The sequence below is a fragment of the Elgaria multicarinata genome, chromosome 1, assembly GCF_023053635.1.
Source record: "Elgaria multicarinata webbii isolate HBS135686 ecotype San Diego chromosome 1, rElgMul1.1.pri, whole genome shotgun sequence".
Lineage (NCBI taxonomy): Eukaryota > Metazoa > Chordata > Lepidosauria > Squamata > Anguidae > Elgaria > Elgaria multicarinata.
The window spans coordinates 158349731-158371033 of record NC_086171.1 but is presented as its reverse complement, the minus strand read 5'-3'; the positions used below and the strand labels follow the sequence as shown (position 1 = coordinate 158371033).

Below are 21303 nucleotides of genomic sequence, written 5' to 3'. Positions count from 1 at the left end.
ATGTATGTTCTGTATTTAGCAACACACCTGTACATGACAATTGTATACACCTGTTGCATAGACGTTTGGGACATGCAGGGTTCAAAGTACTGCAGAAAATGCCTGATATGTGTGAAGGACTTAATTTAAAATCTTGTGAAAAGTATTTAGACTGCAGCACATGCAAATTGGCAAAGTCAAAAGTTGCTCCAATATGTAAAAAGAGTGACAGAGTCACCAAGCAGATTTTTGAGCTGGTGCATGCTGACTTGATTGGTCCCATGTCTAAAACACTAGGAGGGGCGAGGTATGCTTTAATCCTGGTGGATGACTATAGCAGATATGGTTTTTGCTATGTTATGAAGAACAAAAATGAAACGTTTGAAATTTTCAAAAATTGGCAAAGTTGGGTGGAGAGAAAATTCTCTACTAAGGTAAAACAACTTCAAAGTGATTTTGGAGGGGAATTTATGTCTACTGATTTTCAGAAATGGCTAAGGAACAAAGGAATCTCAGCCAGACGTAGTGCCCCATATTCCCCATGGCAAAATGGTGTCGCAGAAAGGCGAAATGGCGTTCTGCAAACCATGAAGGATGCCATGTTGGCTGATTCTGGACTAAAAGCACATTTTTGGGGTGAAGCACTGCTCACAGCAAATTACATTGTAAATAGACTGTGGAGTACAGCAGTTAACAGTAGTCCATATTTCCTAATGTTTGGAAAAAAGCCATCACTGTCTCATTTGAGAGTGTTTGGTAGTACTGCTTGGGTACATGTTCCAAAGGCTATTAGGAGGAAAGGACAGTTTAAAGCCAGGAAAATGACGTTCTTGGGGTATGCTCCAGGTTCAAAGGCATACAGGTTTTATGCAGACAATGGAGAGGTAATTATTTCCAGGTCTGCTGAATTCCAAGAGCAATGTAATTGGGAACGTTTGCATGGCAGTCAAGTGTTTTTGCCAGAGAGTAAAAATTCTGAAAAAACACCACAACTAGCGGAAGAGCAAGCAGCTAGGTTAGATAGCCAAACTTCTTTAAGTCCAAAGAAGGAGGAGGAGGAGGCAGCTACAAGTTCTTTTGTCCCCAGAAGGTCAGAAAGAAGTAACAAAGGCATTCCACCTGATCGTTTCACAGCAAGTGAAGTCAGGGTTTGCCAAGTGAGCTATGAGCCTGAAAGTTTTGAAAATGTACTGAAGCTCTCAAAGCCAGAGAAAGAAAAATGGTTTGAGGCCATGGATGAAGAAATGAAGTCTATGGCGAAGTACAATGTTTTTACCCCTACAATGCTACCTAAAGGTGAAAAAGCAGTAGGTTGTAGGTGGGTTTTTAAGAAAAAATTCTTGCAAACAGGAGAAACGAAATACAAGGCAAGACTTGTTGCTCAAGGGTTCACACAAAGAAAAAATGTAAATTTTGATGAAGTTTTTGCACCCACAGTAAGAGCTGAATCTATGAGAATTGCATTAGCTCTGGCTGCAAAATATGATTGTGAAGTTTTTCATTTTGATGTGAAAACTGCTTATCTGAATGCAGAACTAAAAGAAACTGTTTTCATGGCCCAAATTCCAGGGTATGAATCTCAAGTGCCAGGTTCTGTATACAAATTAAACAGGGCAATTTATGGTTTGAAACAGTCTGCAAGAAATTGGAACCAATGTTTGCATGAAGCACTTGAATCATTGGGTTTCAGTAATGGAATAGCAGATCCATGTTTTTACACAAAAAATGTAAAAGGTGAACAAATGTGGCTACTGACATTTGTTGATGACATCTGTTTGATTGCCAGAACAAAAGCCCAGGTTGAAGAGTTTGAAAAACAATTAGGTAAATTCTTTGAACTAAAAAATTTGGGTCAGATACATGATTATCTGGGAGTAGAAATCACAAAGAAACAAGGGGTTTATGAATTAAGCCAGAAATCAAAGATCAGGAATCTGCTTACAAAGTTCAACATGGAGGAGTGTAATGGTGCCAAAACCCCCATGGTGGCAGGATTTCAATGTAATGATCAAGATGCAGAATTTTGTGATAAGGAGATATACCAATCTGCAATTGGAAGTCTACTATATCTGGCACAGTGGTCTAGGCCAGATATAGCAAATGCAGTTGGCATTCTAAGTAGATTTGTTTCAAAACCCACAAATAGTGCTTGGCAAGCAGTAAAAAGAGTATTTAAATACCTGAAAAGCACTATAGATGTGTCATTAAAGTTAAAACCGTCAGACACATTATTTTTAGAGTGCTATGTGGACAGTGATTGGGCTGGCGATACCCAAAACAGAAAATCCACTTCAGGAATTGTGATAAAGTTTGGAAACAATTTAATTGGGTGGAAATCCAGGAAACAAAGTCTGGTAGCACTGTCAACTTCAGAAGCTGAGTTTGCTGCTTTATCTGAAGTCTGCACTGAAGTAATTTGGTTTGTACAATTACTAAAAGATATAAAAGTGCAGGTAGAAACACCAGTTAAAGTGTTTGAGGACAATCAGACTTGCATTCACATGGCAAAGTCTGAAAGAATGCATACAAGAAGCAAACATGTGGACATTCGTTACTGCAATGTAAGACAAGCTGTGCAAGAAGGATTAATTGATCTTATTTACTGTAACACAAATGAGAATGTTGCTGATGTACTAACGAAGCCTCTAAGTGTACATAAGCATATGAAATTAATCAAACAGCTTGGAATGATAAGTTAAATGTATATGTATAAATTCTAGTTTCAGAAAAAAGGAGGGGTGTCAGGTTTTTAACCTGTGTAAGTTTTTGCTGGAACTAGAGACCTAAGAAGAAGTCATCTCAAGACTTTGGAAAGAGGCCAGATACACAGGTGGAGGGTATCTGGGCAGAACAGCAAATTAGCTGATGCAATCCAGTGTTCACATTACATGAGAACACTGTGATTGGTGTTCATTTGTATAAATATGTTACTGATGGGGAATCAGTGTGGAGAGTTTGGAGAAAGAATATTGGAGAGTTTGCTGGAGCGTCATTCTGTATTTTACTCTGTATATACTTGTAAAGTAAACTTAGATTAGTAGTTAAAGCTACTGTGTCTGAGTGCTTCCTTCTTCATTGGACTGTTTCATCTGCTACCTGGATCCTCTGGTTCTGCTTGCATTATTTGCACTCTGTGCATGCTCTGCTGGTGTGAAACACATCACCCTCCTGACATAGCCTGTGTGTCTGCCTGTTCAGTCTGCTGCCCTGATGCTAACCACTGAAGGGCAACAGTTCTTACGATTTTTATCTTTAAACTAGAACTGGATAGGACATCACTTCAAATACAGGATGCCTTCAAATAGAGGATGGTCCTCAGGCAGGCTGTCAAATAGAGGACTGTCCTGTGTAAAAGAGGACACATGGCCACCTCATGGCAGTGAATCAACTGTATAGCAATATTGGGGGAAGGAAACCTTTCAATGCAACCCATTAATTCAAAACACTTTTGAAATACAAACAAACTTGTATGAAATAGTTTCTCTTCCAGAATATTTTTAATTATCAACATTACATGTCAGGGCTTTGGGTGGCAGGAAACCATTAATCTCTTCTTTTTCCTTATTTTACCATGAGATTTCACATCTCTAGGCAGGACAACAATTTTGTAAACTACCCAGAGAGCTTCAGCTATTGGGCGGTATTGTTGTTTATTCGTTCAGTCACTTCCGACTCTTCGTGACTTCATGGACCAGCCCACGCCAGAGCTTTCTGTCGGCCGTTGCCACCCCTAGCTCCCCCAAGGTCAAGTCTGTCACCTCCAGAATATCATTCACCCATCTTGCCCTTGGTCGGCCCCTCTTCCTTTTGCCTTCCTCTTTCCCTAGCATCAGCATCTTCTCCAGGGTGTCCTGTCTTCTCATTATGTGGCCAAAGTACTTCAGTTTTGCCTTTAGTATCATTCCCTCAAGTGAGCAGTCTGGCTTTATTTCCTGGAGTATGGACTGGTTTGATCTTCTTGCAGTCCAAGGCACTCTCAGAATTTTCCTCTAACACCACAGTTCAAAAGCATCTATCTTCCTTCGCTCAGCCTTCCTTATGGTCCAGTTCTCGCAGCCATAGGTTACTACGGGAATACCATTGCTTTAACTATGCGGACCTTTGTTGTCAGTGTGGTGTCTCCGCTCTTAACAAACAATTCATTCATTACTTTCTCCCCACATACCACCCCAAACACACACACAAACTTAAACCAGGTATATGCCCCAACATATACCTTGTGTAATTATTCAATAATTACTTAAATTATTTTAACCAGGAGAGGGTTGCCAAGAAGAACTTTATCCTGCAATACGCTTGAGAAGAAGAGTGATTTAAAAATGAGGTAAGCAAAGGAACCATAACTATGAAAGCAAGACTAACTGAGAAACTGATCATTAGATACTAGGGAGTTAAATTACCCTTCTTGGCTATGGCAACATAGCTGTAATTAGTAACCAGTCTAAAGAAGGGAGAGGTTGCTAAGAACTATTTGTGTACAGACTGCTCCTTTAATAAAGGCACTGAAGGGGCAGTGCCAATGCTGTTCCTGGATTCTTCAAAACTATATCAAAGTTGAGCTGTGCTGAGAAATGTCAGGCTACTGACAAGAGTTAAAATTAAGAATCAGCAGCACAGACAAGCTACAAACTAGGAGACAGCTTTTGGTGAGAGAACTGAAGCAAGAGAGGCAGAATAGTGACTATAAAATCCATGGTTATTAAACTGTAATGTGAATCAAAGCACTTTAAGAAGAGTGTGTATATATCTATATCTATCTATCTATCTATCTATCTATCTATATCACCATCAATGTACATGGTGCTGTACATAGTAAAACAATAAAATAGGAACACCCTGCCACGTAGGCTTACATTCTAATAAAATCATAATAAAACAATAAGAAAGGGAAGGAAATGCACCAAACAGGCACAGGGGACAATAAAACTAACAGTATAAAAGTAAGATCAAAATAAAGTTCTAAAAGCTTGATTAACTCAGAGCATCTCTTCACCAACAACTGTATAGCCATATTACTCCACACTATTTTCACACTCAATTCCCATCACAATTCAGGAATAGAATCTGAGATATTGTCCTTTGCTGCAATGATACTAAACCTGTACAAGGTTACTTCCCTTCTGAAGAGGTGAGAATTCAAGTAACATACCTGGAATTTCACATTTGTTTGTAAGGGCTGTTTCTTCTTCAAGAACTTCCATAGATTCAAATTTTAAACATGTTAATTCAAGACAATTGAATTCTTGCATCACTATTTTAAACACTCCCAATACTGCCCTTCAATTCAAAATTTCCAAGATAGTTTGCAGTAACTAATAAATTAAGGTGCCAGAAGATACCTAACATGGCTACCCTATGGATTATGTCCTCCCATTTTCAATGGAAAATTACCAGTTTAAGGGTACAATCCTACTGATTGTGCCCTTGGTGATCAGAAGTCCCTGAATTCGGAGATGTCCAATCACCCAGTGCACAGTGGGAGGAGCGTTAGCGGAGATCGTCAACTCCCCATCCTCCCACCCTGCCGGTTTCACTAGATTTAACGGAGTGCTGGACTAGATGGACCCTTGGTCTGATCCAGCTTGGCACTTCTTATGTTCTGAGATGCGCCCATCTAACAAGGGCACTTCAGGGGAGGAGGGGAGGAGGCTGGAAGAGGGCCGGGATAATTTATATCCTGCCGGTCTCCTCCCCTCCCCACCTGCTGGAATGGCCCCTTTCCTCTTCCTCAGTCACTTTTCCAACCTCAGAGGGCAGCCGTTGTAGCTTCTTCCACTCCTCAGCCCTTCCTTCTCTTGGCCTGGGCCTACAATTTTTCACAACTGTGGGGGAGTGAAATTCTATGGAAGTTCACGTTGAACTGTGTTGGAATGCAATGCCTGGAGAAGGATGATGGGGCATGGGTGGGGTGCGATTCTAAAAGGTTATGCTGAATTGTAAGAGGAAATGCATAGAGGAGATTTTGTATTGCTTGGCTGTGGGGTGGGGAATTCTGGAAGCTTAAATTGAATTGCTGAGAGAAGTCTCTTTGTTAAGATAATGACTCTAGGCAAGTCTACAAGGCATTTATTAACTATTGCTTTATATTAACTCCACCTAACCTACTTCACAGGGTTGTTGTATTTCCACAGTATAAAAGGCTTAACCTGTTTAATTTCTGTCTGCCACACAGCTCTGTTTTTTTTGCAAGGGGGGGGAGGATGGGGTTCTCCTAGGCTCCGCCCTCTCATGACCTCTAAATCACTCACCACGTCTAGGTTGTACCAGCCTCCACTGCTCTCTCAGGGTCACTACAGCCCCTTTATAAGTCAATATATGACTTATTTCAGAAAATGTATTTAGGATGGCAGTTTTAGTGTTTGATATACCATTCTTTTTCTTTCAGAGATCTTAACATGTGGGACACAGCCCACCCACCTAGAAACATACTTCGCCCCTTCTGTGCACCCCCTGAAATTTTTTTTCTGGTGCCATCGCTGTTTAAATGTACATGTCAGCTTTAGCTAGTTTGTATGTGGTAGGGATTGGGAACGTCTTCTCCAGTAACTTCTTACTAGAAACTCTTGGGATATCTGTCTGGCTCAATTTTGATTCCAGATAAGGATATAACCAAGCCTCCAGCTCACATCTTAGCTGGAGAAAGTTTACTGCTGTATGTAGTTAAGGGTTTAGTGTAATCTTAATAAACTGCATACTAGAGGGCTTGCATAATGTACCTGGAAGTAATTATTTAGGCAGTTGTGAATTGCAGAAGATAGTGATGCAGCAATGCATAGTTCTTCCAAAAGTTCTCAGTAAATATGGGTAAATTGCCTCAGTCCTAATTATAGAAGTCACTGAGGAGCCCGTATTTCCAAGAGCTGTTGCAAGTCTTTTCAAAGTAAAAAAATCACAAACAACTGACATCACATGTCATTCTCTCAAGTAAGTTTTGTGAGCCAAGAGTTCCAAGTTAACCAGGTTATCAACAGAAAACTAACATCTGTAGAGATTTATACCGGGTATTTGCCAGTAGGCAGTTTAATTCATGAGATCAGACTGGATGGAAACATACAATGGATCTATGAATTCTGATCCAGGTTTCAAAATAGGTAACCTTATACCAACAGTGATGGTATTCCACTACAAATCTAGAGAAACACATTCCTGCCAAACCTAATTATAGAGGGGCAGCAACAGATCATACATACCTTGGAGCACTTGCTGAATTTCGTAACAGATATTTCATAACAGATATCTGGCTATCAGGCAAGTGTAGTGCCATGCACAATGCTAACAGTGAAAAGGCAAATTGCTCAGTCAGTCCAATTGGCAGGAGTCAAAAGCAAGTTGAGTAAATCCCTGCATTAAGCTTGATAAGCAAAATTTAAACTGGGGCAGTTAAAGTTAGAAACATGTGAGATGGTCTCTCCAATTTTATTTGCAACGACTAACAAGTGTGAAATTTCGCACACAAGATAGGTGTCCAGTGAGATGCACAATGCCTTTAAGACAATGTAAAAGAAGTTATTCCAAACAGCTTTCTGGCTAATAGCACTGGCAATTCCAGATACTCAACTGATCAAGGAGTGTAATTCTGGCAACAGATTCAAAAGGATTCTGCCCAGGTTAGCCTGGAATATCAGTGGAAAACACACCAAGCACACTTCACATCTCACCATCCTACATCACAAGTGCCAGGCTAAGGAGTTTCAGGCAACTGGAGGTGTGATGCTTTCAACCTATCCCATCAGCCCACAGAGAGGCACACCGTGCCCAAAAGGCACCTTTGCCCAGGGCCTGTTTACTCTGCTACCAGCCCTGATCCCCAAAGATTACAACCTGCAGAAACTTCCCCGTGGAATAATGTTTTCAATTCACATATTCTATCTTGATGGATTTTTGTCATAAGCCTTGACTTTTTTACTAGAGAGAATTTTGGTGTTCAAAGATGCATCCAGTAACAAGTCATTCTTTTGAAATGGGGTTTCATCCAATTATGGAAAAAAGTCATCTGAGCATACAGAAATAACTATTTGTACTGCAACTGCTCAAGTGGTCAAGGATGATCCTGCTGCTGCACAGCTAAACACAGCTTTGGAGGAAGCTAGCTTGCAGGCCATAGGAAGGAAAAATATTATTTTCAGCCCATAGGCCAAATTGGCTCTAGGCAAGCATGTCAGGGGTACATGCCAGCAGTGGGCAGGGACACACCCAAAGTGCAGGGGAAACCACCCAGACTGCTGGCATGTGACCCCTGGCACGATTGCCCAAGTAACATTCATTCTAGCAGACGCACACACATACAAATCCCCATTCCTAAAAATGCCAGTCCTCCCTTAGAAGTTTAAAAAGCCCCCACTGACACTAATGAAGGCTTTTTAAAAGCTTGATTGCAGCAAGGGAGGGGGGCAACATTTCGAGGGAGGTGTTCAAAATTATGCATGATGTGGAGAATATGGATAGGGAGACATTTTTCTCCCTCTCTTAAAATACTAGAACCTAGTATCATCCCATGAAGCTGATTGGTGGGAGATTCAGGATAGATAAAGGGAAATATTTCTTCAAAGAACGAATAGTTAAAATATGGAATTCACTACCACAGGATGTAGTGATGGCCACCAATTTGGATAGCTTTAAAACTGGGTTGGATTATTTCCTGGAGAAGGCTATCAATGGCTTCTAGTCCTGATGGCAATGGGCTACTTCAAGTATCAGAGGTAGTAACCCTATATACACCAGTTGCTGAGGAACATGGGCAGGAAGGTGCTGTTTGCACCCATGTCCTGCTGGTGGGTTCCTGGGTGACAGCTGGTTGGCCACTGTGTGAACAGAGTGCTGAACTAGATGGACCCTTGGTCTGATCCAGCAGAGCTCCGGCTATTGGGCAGTATAGAAATGCAATAAATAAATAAATAAATAAATAAAAATGTTCTGAGCATTAAGAAGGGGATGGTTAGCCCTCCTCAGCAGCAACCGTCCAGCCCAAAACAGACCCCAGTTGCAATTAGAGTTGAAAAGGGTCTCCATTCATGGAAGATTTGTTCCCTTGCTTCAACTGGAACACCTCCAATACCTTTGCAATGAAGTAGGGCTTCAGAATGCTTTGTGAGTTGAGGTTCCACTACTAAGTCCAATCAGTCACTTGTTCTTTTAAGTAAAGAACTACACTTTCAACAGCTTTCTAAAGAAAAAATGGAGATACACTTCCTAGAAATTTGTTAGTGAAAAGAGTGACAAAATCAAGGCAAAGATAACAAGGTATGCTCATGCTGTACTTCAAGAAACAAGTCTTCAGTCCAGAAGTTCGCCACTCCTGGTCAAAGGCTATTAAGGTAATAAGGAACTATTTTGTATTTGAGTGCCTCACCCACTTTGGAACTCGACTGTGCCTGCCTTTCCAGGTCAGTTGCAGGGAAGGGCAGGAGGAGGGGAGAAGGTTGGACACTGGAAGGTGTCTGGAATGCTTTCCAGCAGCAGCATGCTCCCTACCAGCCTTTCCCTCAGTAAATGCTTGGAGGGTGGGGGGTGGGCATATGGCAATAATTTTTGGCTTGGCCAGCAGGACCAGCCCCACATTGTAGAGCCCTAGATACAAATACTCTAAACCCAACTGCATTTGTTCGGTGCACTCATACTAGGCCATCTCCAGTTGACCCTTGCAGAAATATTAACTAGTTGATTCAGTCTAAGTAAGCCATCCCTGGGGAACCTATTTATACTTCAAAATCCAAGCACTCTATCTCTACTTTACAAGTATCAACAATAACAAACATGCATGTGAATGTTCAGCACCCAGCAAGGCCAACTACACAAACAGATGATCCTTTCTCACCATAAGCATGAGTGGCGGGGTCCATTTTGGGACCCAGAAAAACCTGTCCTACTGGATATGCATACATGTTGCATTTCCTTGTTCTCTCTGCTACACACAATGAGTGGCGTTCACATTTCTCCTTGCCCTGGTCAGGCCCTCCTAAATAAATTTGCATATCCTGTTTAGTCTGCCTGTCCTTACTGGGATTCTATATTTAAATACTAATAACATTTCTTAGTTGAAGGAGATATGATAACCCACTGCTGGTTCAAGGTGCCATTAAACGATCAGCCCAATTCTAATTGGCCCAAATCCAAGAAGTGTGGACATATGAACTCTTTACCAATGGCAATGTTTTAGATTCAAAGAGACAGAATATCACCCTAATCTGAATTTGAGCTGGAGACAAGTGGCCTGTTCCAGAATCTGAAGAGATTAAAGACTGTGCAGTCAATGTCATTTCAGACTCTTTGAAATGGCTTGAACGAAGACATTTCAGAATTCTTAGTATTGAGCCCTGCTTGGTACTTGCACCCAAGTCAGCTAGTGAAGAAAGGCATCTGTGAAAGCAATATTTATATACTATTCTGCTTCTTCTCAATGATAAAATGCATATGCAGTGGAAAAAATGTTGGTGTGAATCCACCCTCATTAATTAATTAATTAGTTGGATCTAAATATCACCCAATTGGCAAAATCAGAGGTACATAAGGTGTTTTAGAATCATAAAACCAAACAACAACAAAATAAAATAAAAAGTACAACAATAAAAGTATGTGTGTTAGTAATATAGTATTAAACAAAATATTAAACAAGTTTAAAATGTTTGTCCTGGATTTTAAGAAACAGATGATTTTGCTTTATTGGACTTGATGGGAAGACTATCGAAAAAATGCTAATCCACCTGCCATAAACAATAAAAGATGCCCTCCAGTTTAAGTTCTATTTTTTGCAATTGCATTCTGCATCATGCAGGGCTCAGCTTGCCCTTGGTTCTCCATCATCACTTTTGGTAGCCTCTCTCTGCATGGGGATGAAAACTACCCTGCCTATGGTGGTATTCTAAATTGGGGTAATTACCCCATTGTGAATTCATGTCCAGAAGCCTGTAAGAGCTAGAATAGTAATTGCCCTCTATGAATTTCCAAGTGATTGAACAAGCAGGAAGTGAAATTCTACTCCTCCTCTGAAACAGGTAAATATACCATTTCTGTTCTCTCTTTTGATATTGCTTTGAAACTGTCCATTCTGGTCTTTGTGTGGCTATCTACGTGCCATTGAAATTCAAGTTTTCCCTGTTGCATAAGGGAAGAGTCTGCTGGTCCAGTAGTAAGGGTAGTGTACCAATCAAAGTTTTCTTTTCATAAATACTTGTAGCAAAATTAACTTTTGTAAACCGCCCCAAGAACTTCGTCTACAGGGTGATATATAAATGTGATAAATAAAATAAATATAAAATTAAGATGTGCATTCTTTACACTTAAATTTTGTCAGTGCTCTTGATCTAATTCCCCCACTGTATCTAGCACACTGTGTGCATGCCAAACTGCCAAAGGTCCTGATATTTCTGTGTAATTCAAGATGTGTGTTTACATGCACATGTGATCAAAGATACAGGCAGGAGTTTTGGTACCATCTTGCTTAGCCAAGGTTGGTTTATAAGGTACAGATGTTTTGGGAATTATGTTGTATTTTAATCACATCACTCATCATGCTATTTACTACAAGAACAGATAGTCCGCTCAACAGCCAAGTGACAATAGCAATCTTACTGTGTTCCATAACTACTAAAGCTTCATTTCTCTCGCTGAAAAGTTAGTCAAGATTAATGTTCCAGTTCCTCAGTTCGTCCACACGAAGACCGATAATTAATCAAATGATAAATGCCAAACAAAATATCCAATTACAACTAAAAATTGCAATAATAAAGATTTCAAATACTAACTCAAATGAGATACTGCAACTAAATTGTGTATTACAGATGCTGAGCTACACAAACATTGCATCCATATCACTGCAACCACACTAAAAATATGAAGGATTACCCATGCAAGAAAGGCTGGCAAGCTCAAATGCAACAGTAATGGCATGTTGGAAGAGTAGGTGGAGAATTCAGGTTTACAACAAAACAGACATTAAAATACTGACCTTGTTTATTCAGAGACTCCGCTCATATGTTGTTGATAACTCATTTAACATTCAGTAAGAGAAGAAAAACACAACTTAGCACTTTATTTTGCAAATCACCATAAAATTCACAAAGCAAGGTCATTAGCAGTTCAGCTTTACAACTTTTCAGGGTGAATAGAGCAAGGAAGCAAGATCACAGCGTCACAATGTGTAAAATCACAATGTGTAAAATCACATTGTGATTTTACACATGCAGATAGTGTTTTTATCCCTGAACTACCTAGACATCACTGTCCCAGCACTCATTTCTCTGGCTGTGGGGGATGGAGGGCAAAAATTAACAGGAAGGATAAACATGTATTTGCTGAGGTAACATGTTGTGCAGACTTCTACTGTTACTTTCTACTGTTAGTTTTTCCCTACCCAGTGCCTGCTTACCCTACCCTGTACCTGTTTGCATTCTCTTCCCCTCCTTATTGTTTTACTATGATTTTATTAGATTGTAAGCCTATGCGGCAGGGTCTTGCTATTTACTGTTTTACTCTGTACAGCACCATGTACATTGATGGTGCTATATAAATAAATAAATAATAATAATAATAATAATAATAATAATAATAAGTAACATGCAGTTCTGCACTGTTTCTTCCATAGCAAGGTGGTAAAAAGGTATCCAGCTATTCAATCCCTGAACAAGGGACAAAGAAGTTTTAGCACTCCCAGAGACTTGCTCAAACTCAGAAAAACCGGTTTGACCAGCATACAATGCCAGACTCCAAGGGCACTGCCCATGTAACTAAAGGCAAATCCATCATGGCTTATGATGGCGTTAGGTTCAGGTCAGGTAGGAAGAAAGCAAAACCAGAGGTAGAGCACGTAGCAGTGAGTCAATGAGAAGTTAATAACTGGCACTTTAATGCCATCTCTCCAGTGCAAGACTTTTCTCATTGGGCAAATTGCTGGCACAGCCAGTAATTTGGCTGTGACAGTAATCTGGAATTAGGAGTGGACTAGAAGGTTGCCATGTTTGCAAATGATGCAATATTATTTAAGGTGGTTAAATAATTATTTAGGGTGGTTAAAACAAAAAGGGATTGTAAAGAGTTCCAAAAACTTATCTCTGAACTTGGAGAATCGGCATTAAAATGGCAAACGCAGTTCAATGTAAGCAAGTGTAAAGTGGTGCACATTGGGGCCAAAAAATGTATCTCAACTTCATGTATATACTGGCAGGATCTTAGCTGGCAGTAGCTGACCAAGAAAGAAATCTTAGGGTGTGGTGGATATAGTGATGAAAATGTCAACATAGTGTGCAGCTGCTTAAAAAGAAGCAAATTCCATACTGGGTATAATTAGAAAAGGAATTGAAAGAAAAATTGCCAAAACCATACTGCCTTATATAAATCTATGGTTCAGCTACATTTGGAATACTATGTACAATTCTGGTCATTGCACCTCAAAAATGCTATTGTAGAGTTGGAAAAGGTGCAGAAAAGGGCAACCAAAATGATCAAGGACTGGAGCAATTACCAATGAAGAAAGGTTACAATGTCTGGGACTGTTTAGCTTTGAAACAAGACAAGTACAGGAAGATATGACAGAGGTGTACAACATTATGCAATGTTGGCAAGTTGTATGAGGCAGAGCATGCATGGACAACCTGCCCCAATATTTAGTAGAAAATAGAAATTCAGTGTAGCACAGAGTGAGTAAAGGTGTAAAGAACTTATTTATTTATTTATTACATTTTTATATTGCCCAATAGCCGAAGCTCTCTGGGCGGTTCACAAAAATTACAGAATACCATGGTCCACTTTACTAACACACAATAAATAAACACAATGGAAAGATGATGGAGATACCTCCCCCACAGAACTTTGTCAAAATATCAGCTTGCCTGTACCTAAGCTGAATGTTTTACATGCTCCCACACAGCACCCACATTATGCTGGCAGAATATTGGCTTGCAAGGAATTTTCAAATATAACTTTCACAACAGAGTAACATTATTAGGAAAAGGGACTTCTGATTATATTTCAAGAACCATGTCATACTGAAAAATAAAACAAGTTGCTTGAAACTGAGGAGTTGGCAGGATTTCAAGTTTCCCGATAAAAGTGGCAGAAAGAGTCACTGTAGATCTATGCTAACATTATTGTAGCAAACATATGCTAGCATCACAGGGCATTCTATAAACTCGATGAGCAACATTTCCCTTGTTCTCTTTCAGAAAGCATGCTCACAATATTAAGGAGTAAGAGCTATTGAAGAAGGCCTCACATCAAAACTTCGAAAAATAAGACATTTGAGAGGCCCACACTCCAGTACAAGCTCCAAAACAGTAATTTACATTTTTGTGTGTGTGCATGCTTTTAAGAATGCACATGTACTACTGAAAATGACAGAGCGAAACTATACAGGATTCCTAGTGAGAAAGCTGCAAGCTTTTTACATAAAAAGCAATCCTGGATGAATAGAAGCCAAAGCACCTGACACTTTTTCTGGACAGACATTACACTAAAATAATCCTTTTCTCCAAATCAGTGATGTGGGGTGGACAATCTTCCATGGTGGATAATTTTCCACTCCTATACATTCCCCCACAGACTTTTTCCATTCTAAAATGCATTTCATTCTAATATTAATTAGCAACATAATTAATGAATATAACACCAGTCAAATTTGATAGTTCCAACGTTGCAACTAGATTATATAATAGTTATTATTGCCTTCAATTAAAACAAATTAGACTCTGAGGAATATGCATCTTATTGAACTCATGTCTTAAAATATTTACATGTATTTCAATAAAAATAATTTCTAAGTCAATTATGAATTTGTTAAATGTAACATTTAGCCACCTTGTGCACTTTATTTTTTCTCCTAACCAATTTTTTCAGCTCAAGTACTTTGGTCTATTGCAAAAGTTTTATTATGGTTTGTTTTATTATGGTTTTAATTTTTGTGAACCGCCCAGAGAGCTTCAGCTATTGGGCGGTATAAAAATGTAATAAATAAATAAATAAACGTTTTAGTGATATTTAAATAGGAGATAAAGTTAGTTTTCAGTTTTTGTTATGAATTTGAGTGGCATAAAACATACTCAAATTGGACCCCAACCCATTTAAGACATGGAGTACTTTCCAGAAAACTCATGTCACTGCTCCAACCTCACTGCAGAAGGAACATGTTGGAATCTCTCACACACTGATAAGTCGTAATTGTGATGAAAGGGATAACTCCAATGCACCTGCAAGAGGGAAGAGTCCTTAAGATATGGAGAATACCCTAGCTAATTGATCCAAACTGAAGTCAGAGCGCTGCATGAGACTAGATCTGCTTTGATTTTCATTCCTTTTGAAATGTGTTGAAGCCTGTAAGGACAACGTGCTAGCTAACGCTTGCTCCCTAGTCTCCAACAGGCACCGCCTAGTCTATCACAGATAGCGGTGACAAAACAAACATCACAAGCAAACAATTACACATTCTTCCTTGTGTTGAAACACCAAGTTCTTATGAGATTTGTTTATTACAAAACTGAGAATCATGGAAGCTTTGCAATAAACCAAGAAAAAATATTCTTATGGGCAAGACGCAAGAGAACTGGCAAGAAAGGTATCTAGGCATTTTGTTTCCCACAAATGGAGAGAGTTGATCAAGTGGCTTATTTCCTCTGAGCCTCAAAGACTCTCAAAAAAATCATTTTAGTTAAAAGTTTAAAATAATCCAGTGTTAGGGTTTCAGGTAACAAATACTGATATCCAATTTCCAAAGTTCTACTGAAGGCACAATACATTAATTTGTTCTCAAGACACCCAACATATTCTTGTTTGTGACACTTCAGGGTAAAGAGGCATGTGGATTTGGGGAAGATAGGATGGGGGAAATGGAAGTTTCATTAGGGGGGGGGCACTGGTTGAAACCAGAAAGAATATGTGAAACAACCATATGTCAGGACTGTTGCATTTCACATTGTTAAAAAAAATCTATATGTTAAAAATGTAAAAAGGTACCGAGGAGGATTCATATCAACAGACAAGTGCTTGTAAAAAAAAAAGGCATCGAAAACCTACAGATGGAAAAAGGCAAGTGGATTTAAATGTCAACAAAATAATCCTAGGATCTTTCTTATTCCATGCATTGCGGGGGTAGGCTTGAGGTCCTCCAGCTGTTTAGGTCTACAACCCCCATATTCCCCTCATCATTTGCTGTACTGATGGAAGTTGTGGCCATCCAGATATTTTGGCCTACAGGTTGCCCACCCCTGGTGTATGGAGTGGACCCAAGCAAGAAATAGCCTGCTCATTATAAAAAGAAAAAAGAAAAGCAGACTGAATGCAAATCCATTGTCTTGCTGGTATAGTGCTCACCTTTCAACCAAGTTCAGGTTTCTAGGTGTCTTGGCCAACCAGAAGTATGAAATTGCTACTTTGCTATTTCAAATGGGTTAACAATTTGAATATGCATATAATGAGAACCATAGAAAATTATAGAAAAAGTATATTCCTGCTTATGGAAATTGTTACACCACACAGAACAGTGAATAGTTAGTTATATAACAAAATGACAATATCAAATTGCACACAGTAGAAAAACAAACATCAGCTGGTGTTGGGTATTCCTCTTCTCACATTTACCAAGGATGACACTTCTTTTTTCTACATACTATGGACAGAATTATCACATGCTTTTAGTTGCAAAAAAGAAAAAAAGTAAAGCATTAAGCTGCTTGGGATGTGGAGACGAGTACGTGGCAAGGATTTAAGCACTGCAAACAGCAAATGATCCGAACAGATTAGATTTTTAGGTTCACAAAATCCAGCAGCAGCATCTTAATCTTTTATTTCATTACATCATTATAATAAATATTTCCCTCTCATGATTTATTGTTTCTACCACAAGTTTAGCTTATTCACGCAATATTATTTAGCACTATGGTTTGAGTCCAGACTTAGACATACCACATACTGCTATCCAGAGAAGAGGGGGGGATATCGCCTTTGAGCCACACTTTGCTTCTCACAAGCAATGCATTTCAGTTGAAGAACTAAGCTGTGAAAGAGCCACCAAGGAGGAAATATGCATCACCATTATTTATTAAAACATTTGTTTCCCACCCTATATCACTGGGATCTCAAGGCGGCGTACAGATAAAATCAGAACAATATAAACATAAATAATTTACACAGCTAAAAATGTATAAAATCGTTAAATTAAAACCCGTAGAAAAAGTTTAAGACAAAGGCTCAGTTCACACAACACATTTCTCTACACAGTGGGAAAACTCCATTCAACAGTTGAGTTTGCAGGGGGTACTCACCACACAACATGTTCTAACTCCACCACTGTGTGACTGTGGACTCCTGTAGAGTGGAGTAAAACTCAACTCAGCGTTTGATTGACAGATCCTCTGCCCTCTCTCTTCCCCCAGTCCTCCTGATGCTATCCCATCAGCCACTGCTGCAAAAAACAATGCAGGCAGCTCTCCTAGAGCGACACTCACTCCTTTTGCCACTCTTGCCAAGGAATTCCATAGCCAGTGGGGAAACTCTACTCAACTCAAGAGGAAACTTCATGGAGCCCTCCATACAATATGCAACACAACCGTTGTGCAGGAACTCTCCTCTGCACAGCATGGATATTCAGTGTGGAGTGTTGTTGTTTTTAAAAACCAGACAACCGCCAGACAACACATTTCTCCATGGTGGTGTAACACCTCCACCATGGAGTTCTAAAACTACCATTGAGAAATGTGTTGTGTGAACTGAGCCAAAAACACACCTGGAAAGGGGAACTGAAATGGCAGCTGCGCAAGATACTAGTTAATGCTAGAGTGTAGACCCAATTTATCTGGTACTAAAATGCAGCAAAAAAGAAGAAGCCAGAGATATGTAAGGATACAAAAGAGAGTTCCAGTAATATGGGGCAGCAAGGGGAAATGGGTGGAACTGGGGACTAGAGAATGTGGTTAACAGAGATCAACAGCACCGGAGAAGTGAAGAGAGTATAAAAGGGCACAGATAGGATGAGAGTAAAATAACAAAACCAAGAAAAAGTTAAGAGAAGCTTAACTAGAATATGAGAACAAAGGAGAGATCCCATGCAGAGGAGAAGAGTAACATCGTAATAACATCAAAACAAATTAGGTGAAACTGAAGAATTCAAGAAAGAGGAAAAAGGTTTGAGAGAAAAGTCAAGAAGGCACAAGGAGAAGGATGTTGCAATGGTCAAGGAAAGAGATAACTAAAGAATATTGTAAACAAGAACGTTGGTTGCATCAAGACAGAGGAAATTATGAAGTTTATAAATGGCAAAGATGAAAGCCACAAGATTTTTCAAGTGAATGGATACTTAAGGAAGAAATGACGAATCAAATATAGCACCAAGGCTACAAGCTGGAGAAGTGTAAGAAATAGTTGACCAATCAAAGCAGAATATAACGTGAAAGAGAATAATGAAAGGGGTAGATAAGAGAAAGTCTTTTTTTATCAGAGTTCAAGTTTAAAAAAAGTATATAAAAGTCATTCAGAAATAAACAAAAAACAAAGCATAGTTAAAGAAGGAATAATAAAAAACGTAGAGCTTCCTTAATTAAAAGGATGCAAAGTTTTCTTGAAGATTGTACTACTTACTACTTCTTGTAGTAAGAAGTGATGGGTTAAACTGAGGAAATAGGTTTGAATCAATAACAACCCAAGCCACCCAATAAACTCTCCTTGAGAGAAGCTGGCTGGCAGACATTAGGGATAGTAGAGAACATTCTGGTGTATGCCAAATGGATAAACCCTCCATTTGGGACAAAACACCTTACAATTCCATCTGGACATTATAGATTCCAATGAAGGGAGGTTGATACATTATGGAAAGAGAACAATATATTCCTAGAATCATAGAATAGCAGAGTTGGAAGGGGCCTACAAGGCCATTGAGTCCATCCCCCTGCTCAATGCAGGAATCCACCCTAAAGCATCCTTGACAGATGGTTGTATGATGAAATATTCTTCATGCTTAGGAAGAGAACAAAGCCCTACTCTTGGTTTAATTCTATGTCCTACACCAGCTTTCCTCCTACAATGGGCAATTCACATGACCAACTGCCATACTGATTATACAGAATGACTGAATCTATGCAGACCTCATCACTTACTGAAGCAGTTACATGACAACTTCAACATAAACTCAGTTCAAAGCTGCTATGCTAACCCTAAATTCACTTTCAGCAGTTTTGCAACAGTACAGTAAATGTTGGTTACATTGTATGCCAAGTGCATACCAACTGTATTCAGCTGACCTTTTTCTGCCCCCCTCAGTGTACACAAACATGAGTAGTCACTAAATGCTGACTGTCAAGTAAAACTAGTTTTTCTGAAAGTGCGTCATGTAAAATGGACTTCACAATCAGCACTCACTGGTTAAGGTAAATTCTACAATCATTGTCCACTGAACATTGGTTGTAGAATCCACCAGATGTTGAAGTCCTTCAGAAAAAAACAGATAACCTGAACATATCAATTTAGGTCTTATTCACATAGCAGCTGTGGGTTTGCTTGTTTTTAAAACAAAATTGATCACATGAGCTGGTCACATGAATGCCAATTACATCCAGTGACAATAGCATGCATCAGTTTTTAACAAACGATACGCAGGATAAGAAGTTGGTGTGCTCCAAACCAGTTCTTAACCCTGGGAATAGTAATGATCCTCAACTATACATCGGATGAAGTAGACAGGCACATGTCAGAAAAAAATTAAGGTGCCACAAGACTCTGTTGTTGTTTTTGCTGCAAGAGACCAACACAACTACCTCTCAGCTATACAGACTCCACAAGTTGGATAAAGAAAATGCTTTCGAGCAAATTATATACAATACATGGGACTGGTGATCAGGATCGTCCACTTTTTTACAGCTTCAAGCCAGCCCTGGGGCTGCTAATCTGACTGGGGAAGTGGTGCTGGAGGAGGTCCTGCACCACTTCTCAAATTTAAGTGTGTTTGTGCACATCAGTCCTGTCCCAAAGAAGCCATTTGTCACACAGAAAACACACAACTACCTATGTGTCAATCCCTCTCCTTTTTAACTGAAATACCTCATACCTCATCATTCTATTCACGCCCATCTGAAGGTGTGGTTCTTTCTGCCTTTCTACATACGCACATCTGTCACCCTCTCATCTCAAAGACACACAAGCTTATTAGCATTGCATTGCCCAACGGTTAACTTCTCCTCAGAGTAATGCCAGGGTCCAAGCCTACTTGGACGACATGTCCCCTGGCCTAGGACCCCTACCCTCTAACTTCAGAGACATCAAGACTGCCTGCTTGGGGTTTGCTCGGCGCTTCTAAAAAATGAACTTTGCGTATGTTCAGAGGCACTGTCTATCATTTTATAGCACGGCCCTAAGGCTTAGCGCAGACGTGTAAAAGCGATGAAGCCATCAGACACCACCTCAGTGCTCGCTACGTACCTGCGTCAAGTTCTGTTCCTCATCACTCATGAACCGCAGCTTCCCGCCAGTCCACATAACCACCCAAATGGACACGCATCTGCCGAGGCCAGTGGCAGCCAGTTCCCCCCGCAACAGCAGGACCCTCTCACCTTGTGTGTGTTGCTGCCCAGCGCCTCCAAATCAAAGCCGCCGTCTGGCGGGCCGCATCCTGCCTCTGGCTCGTGTGCCCCTCGCCGGACCCGCCATGCCCTCGCCCCGAACCCGAGCTCGCGGCCGTAGAGCGGAGCCGCGAACAGCAGGAAGATCCCAGCGCGCACCAAGCCCGACGGCTCCATCCCTACCGAGCACAGCCTCCGCGAAGCGCTCTGCTCAGAGCGGGCGACTGCTCACCCGCCGTCCCGCCCACTGGCGCCTGATTGGGCTGCGCCGACCAGGTACACGCTGAAACCATTGGCTGCGAAAGATGTCGCTCTGATCTCCCATCGAACAACGTCCAGCCTCTCCTGACAGCTTCTTTCCTATTCGTGCAATGACCCCAGGCTCTATTTGCGAAATGGTTTACGGAGTTGCCAATCGCAGTACAGCAACCAGCCTGACCCAGTCATTGGCTACCCCCAACACCAGCTTCCTCCCTTTAGATGCTCTTGCTGGGCAGCATCACCCCACTTTGAAGAGCACCTTGCCCATTGGCTAATTGCCGACGAGCGTTTCCCCTTACAGATCCTCGGAGTAATCTTAGCCTCCTCGCCACTGCGCTCCTATTGGCGAGACTGCGGTGCCACCAAGCTTCTTTTTGCCTTTTCTTTTTTTTTTTTAATTGGTGGAAATCAAAGACTGCTCCTGACCTAGTAAACACCGTGGCAGCGCTCTTTCTCCGGAAAGCGGATCCCTCACATTAGCGGCGGGGACGGGGTGGAGGTTAAAGGTTGACAAAAATAAATATAGATGTAT

The 21303-nt window shown here is 40.4% G+C and overlaps 1 protein-coding gene across 1 annotated transcript in view; it reads right to left on the bottom strand.

The window, feature by feature from the left end:
- The window catches only part of SORT1 (sortilin 1), a 65844-nt gene extending 45157 nt beyond the window's left edge, over positions 1 to 20687 (bottom strand). Inside the window, exon 1 of the mRNA XM_063140641.1 lies at positions 20502 to 20687. Within this exon, the coding sequence (XP_062996711.1) occupies positions 20502 to 20687 (186 nt within the window). The remainder of the gene's footprint in view (positions 1 to 20501) is intronic.
- Between the last annotated feature and the right edge of the window lie 616 nt (positions 20688 to 21303).